Source organism: Eptatretus burgeri, chromosome 15 (assembly GCF_056783735.1).
Source record: "Eptatretus burgeri isolate ZD-2024b chromosome 15, Ebu_testis_v1, whole genome shotgun sequence".
Lineage (NCBI taxonomy): Eukaryota > Metazoa > Chordata > Myxini > Myxiniformes > Myxinidae > Eptatretus > Eptatretus burgeri.
In genome coordinates, this window is record NC_140975.1 from 56235815 (window position 1) to 56248639 (window position 12825).

The 12825-nt window shown below is 44.0% G+C and overlaps 2 protein-coding genes across 4 annotated transcripts in view; one reads left to right on the top strand and one right to left on the bottom strand.

Moving 5' to 3' along the window:
* RSPH9 (radial spoke head component 9) overlaps nucleotides 1–2659 on the bottom strand; it is a 37836-nt gene extending 35177 nt beyond the window's left edge. The window contains exon 1 of one of the 2 annotated variants that reach the window (XM_085856100.1): nucleotides 2239–2659. In XM_085856100.1, coding sequence (XP_085712226.1) covers nucleotides 2239–2465 — 227 coding nt within the window. In that variant the 5' untranslated portion in view covers nucleotides 2466–2659. The remainder of the gene's footprint in view (nucleotides 1–2238) is intronic. The other variant, XM_085856099.1, reaches the window with a different exon arrangement.
* Nucleotides 2660–2904: 245 nt separating this feature from the next.
* The window catches only part of LOC147012229 (uncharacterized), a 31479-nt gene continuing 21558 nt past the window's right edge, over nucleotides 2905–12825 (top strand). For both annotated transcript variants that reach the window (XR_015051519.1, XR_015051520.1), the window contains exon 1: nucleotides 2905–3033. The gene's annotated coding sequence lies outside the window, so the exon portion shown is untranslated. The remainder of the gene's footprint in view (nucleotides 3034–12825) is intronic.

A 12825-nucleotide genomic window follows, 5' to 3' on the forward strand; every position in this document is an offset into this window, starting at 1 on the left:
AGCAAGCTCTCCACCTTGTCAGGAGAAAAGGATACAGAGTCCAGGGAAAGTTGGGTGCGACTGGGTAAAGTGGGTAGATATAGTGATGGGTTTAGGACACAAGATTTAGCTGCAAACACCGAGTTTAGACATTCAGCTTTATCACGTGTGGAATCAGCAGTGCGGCCATTTGAGGTAAGGGAGGGGATGGAGGGGGAACATACACCAGAAACAGATTTGATTAAATGCCACCAGGATTTTGAGGAGGGAGAGAGGTTTGAGAGTTCAGACTTGAGATGAGAAAGATGTTGTTTTCTGGCTCTCCTAAGGGTAGATACACACTTGTTCCGAGCTTTGTGGAAAGAACTGAGATTGCCCTCAGTTGAGTTTGCTTTCCATGAGGCAAAGGCAAGTTGTTTCAGGACAACTGCCTCGCCACAAGCTTCAGTAAACCAAGGGCGGGAGGAAGGGTAAGACAACTGAACACGAGAGGGGATAAATCTGTGCATGAGGGAGAGCAAGTTTCTTTGAAAGAATTCCCAGGATGAGTTGATGTTTGAGAAAGTAGTGATAGGAGACCAGTCTGTAAGTTTGATGGCTGCTCGGAGACCCTGCCAGTCGGCTTGAGTGAAATGCCAGACTCGACGGCGGTGAGGTGGTTCTCTGATAACAGCCAGAGAGATGTCCACTTTGACAAGGACGTGGTCAGAAGAACCAATTGGAGCGAAGGAAGAGCAGCAGATATTGTCAAGGAAATTTGTCAAAATCAGATCCAGAAGAGATGGAGTACCATTGGTTGAGATCCGGGTCGGGAAGTTGACCGATTGAGTCAGTCCCAATGAGTTGCAAAAAGCTTTTGCTGAGGTGCCATGGCAGGTGAGAGAGGTACCCACACCTAGCCAACTGGCGTGATGACAATTGAAGTCACCACATAAGAGGAAGAGAGAGTTTGGATGAAAAGATAGAAGATGGCCCATGTTTTTGGATAGTGAAGTGTAGATGGAGTCATCACTGTTCGGTGGACGGTACAGTACACATATAAACATGAGGTGGGAGTGGAGGGGAAGCCGAAGCCAGAGGTATTCCTGGGGGTGTGGGGGAGTGAGAGCAGTGCATGGAGAGTGAGGAATAGAGTCTTTGATGAAGAGAGCAACACCTCCACCAGGACGAGGCTCAGGTCTGTCATACCGTAAGAGGGAGTAACCAGGGAGAGATACTTGGGAGTCAGACACGTCTTGGGAGAGGAAAGTTTCTGTTAGGCAGATAATGTCTGGTTTGTCAGTGGCAACCTGTATGGAAAGATCTGAAAGGTTTGAGCGAAGGCCCCAGATATTTGAGGTCCACACTTTTAATGAAGAGGAAGGGGAGGAGGCTTTGGGTGCAGGAGGTGGAGGGGGAGGGGGAGGGGAGGACAAGGGACGAGGGGGGAGGTAAGGAGGGTTGTTGAAACAGTGTGGGGTATTGCAGAATAGCGAGGGAGGGGGCCGAATGAGGAGGAGAAAAGGCTCTGTGGTGCTGGGGGAGAGGGGGGACAAGAGACAAGGAAGAAGGCAGTTGAGGATTTGAGGAGGTGGAGTGAAGAGATGGAGGTGAGAGGGCAGTGGAGGGAGGCAGGTTGGTGGATGAGAGGGGGGCAACTTAGAGAAGGAAGAGTGAGGGGGATGAAAGGTGGGAGAAAGGTGAGGAGGGAATTTTTGAGAGAGGTGAGAGGGAGGCTTGGAGGGAGAAGAGTGGGATGGTTGCTTTGAGAGTGAGAGTGAGGGGTGAGGGGGGTGAGTTGGCACTGAAGTTGGAAAAAAAGAATGGTTGATGGAAAGCGAGCATCCATGGCAAACTGTGGTTTTTAAAAGTTTTAGGTCAGAGATGCGATTTAACACAATTCTTGATGGATGCAATGAAGGCGAATTCAGAGCATGGAGAGAAGCGCTGTAATCGTTGGATTAAACACACACACACACACACACACACACACACACACACACACACACACACACACACACACACACACACACACACACACACACACACACACACACACACACACACACACACACACACACACACACACACACACACACACACACACATACATACACGATTGCAAAACTCCCTCTCCCAGGGGGGGATGGGATTCATCACCGATCACTCTTTAACATATCATCCCTAAATTGATAAATTATTATCGTGTGAGGAAGTTCACGTCGTCATGGACACTCGATATTCCTGTCCACAGATTGATGGGCGGTGAATGAAAATGACCTGTAAATGATGTTCCTGTTTTTGAGGCGATCCGCTCCAAACCCGAGACCTATGTAGTAGTCGTGCTTGAGGCCCAGCACCTTCCCCCACAACAGCACGGTGTGGAAACGGTATTCGCTTTGTACCACTACCAGCGATGACTGCAGCAAAGTTCGCTCCTCCACGTTGAATCCCAGACCAGAAACGCACACGTGACCCAAATACAGGGGCACCGAGTTACACTCCATGACGACTGCCACGTCATGTAAACACGGCACCACCTCAGCGCCTCACAACTAAACTACACTCGATCTACCGCAATCAGTGTACGTGCACCACTCGATACCAACAAGCAACACCACTTTAACCCCGCACTACTCCACGACCAGCCGTTTCCCTCAGCGGAACCGCTATAATCCCACACGCGTCTCCATGACAACCACTTTCCTCACGTGCCCCGGACTCCCTGGCAACGATCACTCCTCAAAGTTCGCGGTTTTATATTTGTTTTATTTCCGAGATCTACCACCAAAGGTGGACGGTGGTTTTGTTTTCAAACCTGTCTGTCTGTCTTAGTCTTTCTGTCTGATTGCTTGTCTGTCTGCCTGTTTGTCTGTCTGTCTTAGTCTTTCTGTCTGATTGCTTGTCTGTCTGCCTGTTTGTGTCTGTCTTAGTCTTTCTGTCTGATTGCTTGTCTGTCTGCCTGTTTGTCTGTCTGTTTGTAGGATATTTCAAAAAGTAATGGACGGATTCGGACAAAACCGGGTGGATGAGTTGGTGTGGTGACAAGAACAAGCCGATTGGATTTTGGTTCAGGTGGGATCCGGATCCGGCCAATCATTGCGATGCAAAACGTTCACTGCTCAGCCTGGTGGAGGTGAGCGCCGTACCGAGCATCGTTCTGGTTCCGTTTGCGGCGTCGAACATCAAAATAGGACCACGGATCCTGAAGCTCACCTGGATCAGGAGCAACAGTTAATGACGTCATAAAATATCGAAATTTTCTTCAAGCACAGAATCTGGTCACGTGATCGGTGGAACGGAAGCCCTCGCGATGCTGATAACAGCAATACATGGTTACATGTCATGTTTGTACATGTTACAGGTCATGTTTGTCCAGGTTGCAGGTCATGTTTGTACATGTTACAGGTCATGTTTGTACATGTTACAGGTCATGTTTGTACATGTTACAGGTCATGTTTGTCCAGGTTACATGTCATGTTTGTACATGTTACAGGTCATGTTTGTCCAGGTTACAGGTCATGTTTGTACATGTTACAGGTCATGTTTGTACAGGTTGCAGGTCATGTTTGTACATGTTACAGGTCATGTTTGTACAGGTTACAGGTCATGTTTGTACATGTTACAGGTCATGTTTGTACAGGTTACAGGTCATATTTGTACAGGTTACAGGTCATATTTGTATAGGTTACAGGTCATGTTTGTCCAGGTTACAGGTCATGTTTGTACAGGTTACAGGTCATGTTTGTCCAGGTTACAGGTCATCTTTGTACATGTTACAGGTCATGTTTGTACAGGTTACAGGTCATGTTTGTACATGTTACAGGTCATGTTTGTACAGGTTACAGGTCATGTTTGTCCAGGTTACAGGTCAAGTTTGTACAGGTTACAGGTCATGTTTGTCCAGGTTACAGGTCATCTTTGTACATGTTACAGGTCATGTTTGTACAGGTTACAGGTCATGTTTGTCCAGGTTACAGGTCATCTTTGTACAGGTTACAGGTCATGTTTGTACATGTTACAGGTCATGTTTGTCCAGGTTACAGGTCATGTTTGTACAGGTTACAGGTCATGTTTGTCCAGGTTACAGGTCATGTTTGTCCAGGTTACAGGTCATGTTTGTACAGGTTACAGGTCATGTTTGTCCAGGTTACAGGTCATGTTTGTACAGGTTACAGGTCATGTTTGTGCAGGTTACAGGTCATGTTTGTCCAGGTCACAGGTCATGTTTGTACACGTCACAGGTCGTGTTTGTACAGGTTACAGGTCATGTTTGTCCAGGTTAAAGGTCATCTTTGTACAGGTTACAGGTCATGTTTGTACAGGTTACAGGACATGTTTGTCCAGGTTACAGGTCATGTTTGTCCAGGTCACAGGTCATGTTTGTACAGGTTACAGGTCATGTTTGTCCAGGTTACAGGTCATCTTTGTACAGGTTGCAGGTCATGTTTGTCCAGGTTACAGGTCATGTTTGTACAGGTTACAGGACATGTTTGTCCAGGTTACAGGTCATGTTTGTACATGTTACAGGTCATGTTTGTCCAGGTTACAGGTCATGTTTGTCCAGGTTACAGGTCATATTTGTACAGGTCACAGGTCATGTTTGTACAGGTTACAGGTCGTGTTTGTACAGGTTACAGGTCGTGTTTGTCCAGGTTACAAGTCATGTTTGTCCAGGTTAAAGGTGATCTTTGTACAGGTTACAGGTCATGTTTGTACAGGTTAAAGGACATGTTTGTCCAGGTTACAGGTCATGTTTGTCCAGGTTACAGGTCATGTTTGTACAGGTTACAGGTCATGTTTGTCCAGGTTACAGGTCATCTTTGTACAGGTTGCAGGTCATGTTTGTACAGGTTACAGGTCATGTTTGTCCAGGTTTCAGGTCATGTTTGTCCAGGTTACAGGTCATGTTTGTACATGTTACAGGTCATGTTTGTCCAGGTTACAGGTCATGTTTGTCCAGGTTACAGGTCATGTTTGTTCAGGTTACAGGTCATGTTTGTCCAGATTACAGGTCATGTTTGTACAGGTTACAGGTCATGTTTGTCCAGGTTACAGGTCATGTTTGTCCAGGTTACAGGTCATGTTTGTTCAGGTTACAGGTCATGTTTGTACATGTTACAGGTCATGTTTGTCCAGGTTACAGGTCATGTTTGTACATGTTATAGGTCATGTTTGTCCAGGTTACAGGTCATGTTTGTTCAGGTTACAGGTCATGTTTGTCCAGATTACATGTCATGTTTGTGCAGGTTACAGGTCATGTTTGTCCAGTTTACAGGTCATGTTTGTTCAGGTTACAGGTCATGTTTGTCCAGATTACAGGTCATGTTTGTACAGGTTACAGGTCATGTTTGTCCAGGTTACAGGTCATGTTTGTCCAGGTTACAGGTCATGTTTGTTCAGGTTACAGGTCATGTTTGTCCAGGTTACAGGTCATGTTTGTACAGGTTACAGGTCATGTTTGTACATGTTACAGGTCATGTTTGTCCAGGTTACAGGTCATGTTTGTTCAGGTTACAGGTCATGTTTGTCCAGATTACAGGTCATGTTTGTGCAGGTTACAGGTCATGTTTGTCCAGTTTACAGGTCATGTTTGTGCAGGTTACAGGTCATGTTTGTACAGGTTACAGGTCATGTTTGTCCAGGTCACAGGCCATGTTTGTGCAGGTCACAGGTCATGTTTGTACAGGTTACAGGTCATGTTTGTCCAGGTCACAGGTCATGTTTGTGCAGGTCACAGGTCATGTTTGAACAGGTTACAGGTCATGTTTGTCCAGGTTACAGGTCATGTTTGTCCAGGTTACAGGTCATGTTTGTACATGTTACAGGTCATGTTTGTCCAGGTTACAGGTCATGTTTGTCCAGGTCACAGGTCATGTTTGTACAGGTCACAGCTCATGTTTGTACAGGTTACAGGTCGTGTTTGTACAGGTTACAGGTCGTGTTTGTCCAGGTTACAGGTCATGTTTGTCCAGGTTAAAGGTGATCTTTGTCCAGGTTACAGGTCATTTTTGTCCAGGTTACAGGTCATGTTTGTCCAGGTTACAGGTCATGTTTGTCTAGGTTACAGGTCATGTTTGTCCAGGTTACAGGTCATGTTTGTCCAGGTTTCAGGTCATGTTTGTCCAGGTTACAGGTCATGTTTGTACAGGTTACAGGTCATGTCTGTCCAGGTTAAAGGTCATCTTTGTGCAGGTTACAGGTCATGTTTGTACAGGTTACAGGACATGTTTGTCCAGGTTACAGGTCATGTTTGTACAGGTTACAGGTCATGTTTGTCCAAGTTACAGGTTGCAGGTCATGTTTGTTCAGGTTACAGGTCATGTTTGTCCAGGTTACAGGTCATGTTTGTCCAGGTTACAGGTCATGTTTGTACATGTTACAAGTCATGTTTGTCCAGGTTACAGGTCATGTTTGTCCAGGTTATAGGTCATGTTTGTTGAGATTACAGGTCATGTTTGTCCAGATTACAGGTCATGTTTGTCCAGGTTGCAGGTCATGTTTGTCCAGGTTACAGGTCATGTTTGTACAGGTTACAGGTCATGTTTGTGCAGGTTACAGGTCATGTTTGTCCAGGTCACAGGTCATGTTTGTACACGTCACAGGTCGTGTTTGTACAGGTTACAGGTCATGTTTGTCCAGGTTAAAGGTCATCTTTGTACAGGTTACAGGTCATGTTTGTACAGGTTACAGGACATGTTTGTCCACGTTACAGGTCATGTTTGTCCAGGTTACAGGTCATGTTTGTACAGGTTACAGGTCATGTTTGTCCAGGTTACAGGTCATCTTTGTACAGGTTGCAGGTCATGTTTGTCCAGGTTACAGGTCATGTTTGTACATGTTACAGGTCATGTTTGTCCAGGTTACAGGTCATGTTTGTCCAGGTCACAGGTCATGTTTGTACAGGTCACAGGTCATGTTTGTACAGGTTACAGGTCGTGTTTGTACAGGTTACAGGTCGTGTTTGTCCTGGTTACAGGTCATGTTTGTCCAGGTTAAAGGTGATCTTTGTACAGGTTACAGGTCATGTTTGTACAGGTTAAAGGACATGTTTGTCCAGGTTACAGGTCATGTTTGTCCAGGTTACAGGTCATGTTTGTACAGGTTACAGGTCATCTTTGTACAGGTTGCAGGTCATGTTTGTACAGGTTACAGGTCATGTTTGTCCAGGTTTCAGGTCATGTTTGTCCAGGTTACAGGTCATGTTTGTACATGTTACAGGTCATGTTTGTCCAGGTTACACGTCATGTTTGTCCAGGTTACAGGTCATGTTTGTTCAGGTTACAGGTCATGTTTGTCCAGATTACAGGTCATGTTTGTACAGGTTACAGGTCATGTTTGTCCAGGTTACAGGTCATGTTTGTCCAGGTTACAGGTCATGTTTGTTCAGGTTACAGGTCATGTTTGTACAGGTTACAGGTCATGTTTGTCCAGGTTACAGGTCATGTTTGTACATGTTACAGGTCATGTTTGTCCAGGTTACACGTCATGTTTGTCCAGGTTACAGGTCATGTTTGTTCAGGTTACAGGTCATGTTTGTCCAGATTACAGGTCATGTTTGTACAGGTTACAGGTCATGTTTGTCCAGGTTACAGGTCATGTTTGTCCAGGTTACAGGTCATGTTTGTTCAGGTTACAGGTCATGTTTGTACATGTTACAGGTCATGTTTGTACAGGTTACAGGTCATGTTTGTACATGTTATAGGTCATGTTTGTCCAGGTTACAGGTCATGTTTGTTCAGGTTACAGGTCATGTTTGTCCAGATTACAGGTCATGTTTGTGCAGGTTACAGGTCATGTTTGTCCAGTTTACAGGTCATGTTTGTTCAGGTTACAGGTCATGTTTGTCCAGATTACAGGTCATGTTTGTACAGGTTACAGGTCATGTTTGTCCAGGTTACAGGTCATGTTTGTCCAGGTTACAGGTCATGTTTGTTCAGGTTACAGGTCATGTTTGTCCAGGTTACAGGTCATGTTTGTCCAGGTTACAGATCATGTTTGTTCAGGTTACAGGTCATGTTTGTCCAGGTTACAGGTCATGTTTGTACAGGTTACAGGTCATGTTTATACATGTTACAGGTCATGTTTGTCCAGGTTACAGGTCATGTTTGTTCAGGTTACAGGTCATGTTTGTCCAGATTACAGGTCATGTTTGTGCAGGTTACAGGTCATGTTTGTCCAGTTTACAGGTCATGTTTGTGCAGGTTACAGGTCATGTTTGTACAGGTTACAGGTCATGTTTGTCCAGGTCACAGGCCATGTTTGTGCAGGTCACAGGTCATGTTTGTACAGGTTACAGGTCATGTTTGTCCAGGTCACAGGTCATGTTTGTGCAGGTCACAGGTCATGTTTGTCCAGGTCACAGGTCATGTTTGTACAGGTCACAGCTCATGTTTGTACAGGTTACAGGTCGTGTTTGTACAGGTTACAGGTCGCGTTTGTCCAGGTTACAGGTCATGTTTGTCCAGGTTAAAGGTGATCTTTGTCCAGGTTACAGGTCATTTTTGTCCAGGTTACAGGTCATGTTTGTCCAGGTTACAGGTCATGTTTGTCCAGGTTTCAGGTCATGTTTGTCCAGGTTACAGGTCATCTTTGTCCAGGTTACAGGTCATGTTTGTCCAGGTTAAAGGTCATGTTTGTTCAGGTTACAGGTCATGTTTGTCCAGATTACAGGTCATGTTTGTGCAGGTTACAGGTCATGTTTGTCCAGTTTACAGGTCATGTTTGTGCAGGTTACAGGTCATGTTTGTACAGGTTACAGGTCATGTTTGTCCAGGTCACAGGCCATGTTTGTGCAGGTCACAGGTCATGTTTGTACAGGTTACAGGTCATGTTTGTCCAGGTCACAGGTCATGTTTGTGCAGGTCACAGGTCATGTTTGTCCAGGTCACAGGTCATGTTTGTACAGGTCACAGCTCATGTTTGTACAGGTTACAGGTCGTGTTTGTACAGGTTACAGGTCGTGTTTGTCCAGGTTACAGGTCATGTTTGTCCAGGTTAAAGGTGATCTTTGTCCAGGTTACAGGTCATTTTTGTCCAGGTTACAGGTCATGTTTGTCCAGGTTACAGGTCATGTTTGTCCAGGTTACAGGTCATGTTTGTCCAGGTTACAGGTCATGTTTGTCCAGGTTTCAGGTCATGTTTGTCCAGGTTACAGGTCATGTTTGTCCAGGTTACAGGTCATGTTTGTCCAGGTTAAAGGTCATCTTTGTGCAGGTTACAGGTCATGTTTGTACAGGTTACAGGTCATGTTTGTCCAGGTTAAAGGTCATCTTTGTGCAGGTTACAGGTCATGTTTGTACAGGTTACAGGACATGTTTGTCCAGGTTACAGGTCATGTTTGTACAGGTTACAGGTCATGTTTGTCCAAGTTACAGGTTGCAGGTCATGTTTGTACAGGTTACAGGTCATGTTTGTCCAGGTTACAGGTCATGTTTGTCCAGGTTACAGGTCATGTTTGTACATGTTACAAGTCATGTTTGTCCAGGTTACAGGTCATGTTTGTCCAGGTTATAGGTCATGTTTGTTGAGATTACAGGTCATGTTTGTCCAGATTACAGGTCATGTTTGTCCAGGTTGCAGGTCATGTTTGTCCAGATTACAGGTCATGTTTGTACAGGTTACAGGTCATGTTTGTACATGTTACAGGTCATGTTTGTACATGTTACAGGTCATGTTTGTCCAGGTTACAGGTCATGTTTGTCCAGGTTACAGGTCATGTTTGTTCAGGTTACAGGTCATGTTTGTCCAGATTACAGGTCATGTTTGTGCAGGTTACAGGTCATGTTTGTCCAGTTTACAGGTCATGTTTGTGCAGGTTACAGGTCATGTTTGTACAGGTTACAGGTCCTGTTTGTGCAGGTCACAGGTCATGTTTGTACAGGTTACAGGTCATGTTTATCCAGGTCACAGGTCATGTGCAGGCAGGTCACAGGTCATGTTTGTGCAGGTTACAGGTCATGTTTGTCCAGGTTACAGGTCATGTTTGTCCAGGTTACAGGTCATGTTTGTCCAGGTTACAGGTCATGTTTGTCCATGTTACAGGTCATCTTTGTACAGGTTACAGGTAATGTTTGTACAGGTTACAGGACATGTTTGTCCAGGTTACAGGTCATGTTTGTCCAGGTTACAGGTCATCTTTGTTCAGGTTACAGGTCATGTTTGTCCAGGTTACAGGTCATGTTTGTCCAGGTTATGCATGTGATGATGGGTGTCCTAAAGAACACAAAACCACACTTGCTCACAGAAACCCTGGCAGTAATCAAACGGAAGACTAAATACTGCATTGGAGTCATCATTAGGAATCCGAATAAGTAAAGAGCAAAGATGGAGTCATCAGGAGGAACCAAGATAGAATTTAGGTTTCAGCCGCTACTCCACAAGCCTCAAACCCATCCAGGCGCAGCCAAGTTTGCCTTACAGAAAAAACTTTCTGCAAGAATTCACTTCTACTTAGACAGATAGATAAAGAATGAGAGAAATAAAGAAAATGTTACAGAGTTAGCGGGTTACTCCTTGGTTTGTTTCATTGATGCTGTAGTCAACTTCAGATACTCATCATTTGCATACTTCACCTATTAGCTCAAGCTTGCCCCTGCATTGTTTGGTACAATGTAATGGTGAGGTAAGTGCCTATCAGATACATCCACATACACCTGCGGTGTCATTTGTGTAACTGACATTAGAACAACAGTTTCATTTGTATTACAGTTTTATCTGTATTACTGACATTTCGACCTACAGTTTCATCTGTGTACAGGCAACCCTGATGTGCTATCTGTATTACTGACATAATTTCATGTACATTTAAATTCCAGGAATGTAAAACATGCACAAACCAAAGAACTTCAACACGTGATATCCACATGACAATTGAACCACAAACTAGCACATGATACTATTTACACAACTATAAAAAAAATTATCTCTCTCCCAAAATATACAACAAAAACGAGAACGGTACTCGTAAGAGTGCATCATACCTCAGCCCCGCTGAACAGTTCATGGTTTGTATCCCACTGATAGGTCAGATCTGGATCCGGACCTGAACCAAAATCGATTTGGCATGTTGTTCTCACCTAACCAACTCATTCATATAGTTTTGTCACAACTTTTTGAAATATCACGTTATTTATTGTTTTTGGTCCCATCTCTCAACGGTGAAGAATCATTTTAAAAAAAAATTTTCAATTCTATCCAGATCCAGATTTGGACCTTCACCACAATCGAACAGATTCGTCCTTGCCACACACTCAAACTGTCTACCAAGTTTCGTTAGAATCCGTCAATAACTTTTTCGGATATCCTGCTCGATATCACTTTCAGCCCTGTCCCTCAATGGTGAAGAATCACTAAAAACAATTCTCGGATCCGGATTCGGATCTTCACCAAAATTGAATCAATTCTTCCTTGTCAAACACCCAACCTGTGCACTAAGTTTCGTCAGAATCCGTCCGCAACGTTTTGAGATATCGCGCTCACAGACAAACAGACAGACAGGGGTGCAAACTTAACCTCCCTCCAACCTTCGGTGGTGAAGTTAACAAGTCACAAAAAAAAACCATAAAAAAAAAAAATAAAATAAAAACATGAGATGGAATCCCCAAAACACAATCAAACAAGGTAGGGATGGCACCACCATACAACACCACAATACAACCACAATCCTTTTACAGATTTCTATGATGTCTTTTAACATTTCTCCCTCTTAATTCCATGACAAATATAATAGACAACTTGAGAGCTCACAGAACACGTTACCCCACGCAGTGTTCAGGTATATACAGTCCTCCAACTGAAATAAAAGAACGATTTTAAAGTTGGTTTAAAAAAACATTTTGGTTGTTTAGTGCCAGTGAAGCAGTGTAACACATCACCCTAAATTATACACATCACTTTATTTAGCATGTCCACTTACAGCTAAACTGGAGATTCTTGGAAACTACAAGAAGGCGATTTGTGTTCTCGTGTTCAAGTGTACAAAGTAATTCTATTTAAATAAAGTAAAAATTTTAAAGGTCATGTAACAAAATTAATTTCAGAATTTACCGGCGTTTTTCCGTCATTGACGCAGTGTCTATTATACCACCCTATCTAACAGTTACATGAGTTATTCATGTCTGTTGTTTGTGTCCTTTATGACATCCTTAAAAACAGTAAGTTTCCTGGTTGGGATGATTTTCAATTTTGTTTGACTATCAGACAGGCAGACGGAGTAAAACAAAAAATCTCACTCCTCTCTGTGCATGTGTGGTCTGTAACGAATGCAAAGCCAAAATACAGTACTGCTGAATGGCAGGTTTGTTTTCCGATTCATGTTCCAATTTGTGTTCAAAATATACCATTCAATTGAAATGAAGTTGTTCCTTGATCATAAACTGACGTTTGTAGATTGTCGGAGAGACGGACAAACATGAATCAATTGCTTAACCCTGCTTTTTACTTCGCGTGTGTGGGGTAATTACACAAACCCGCACTACAAATCTCCAACTCCCTCCCACATAGACATCATCTTACAATTGACGCTGGGCTGGCAGGATGGCCTAGAGGAACGCTCACTGACCTCTAAGCTGATCTAGCCTGGATTCGAACCTGAGTCCAATTACAAACTGTCATCCCGGTATCGCAGGCTGGGCAAGGCAATTATGTGTGTGCCGTCTTTCGGATGAACGTTAAACTGGGTGTCCTGTCTGCCAGCATTAGTTGGTGGACCTCATAGTTGCCAAGGTGTCCTTTCAGAAGAGTAGGCAAGCTATCGCCTGCACCCCGACCAAATTCCTACTCTAACCAGCTGAGGGCATTGCATAAGCGACACAGCTGTGCTCTCAGCCTCGTTCTGCATACAAAAGACATTTCTTCTAGGATTGA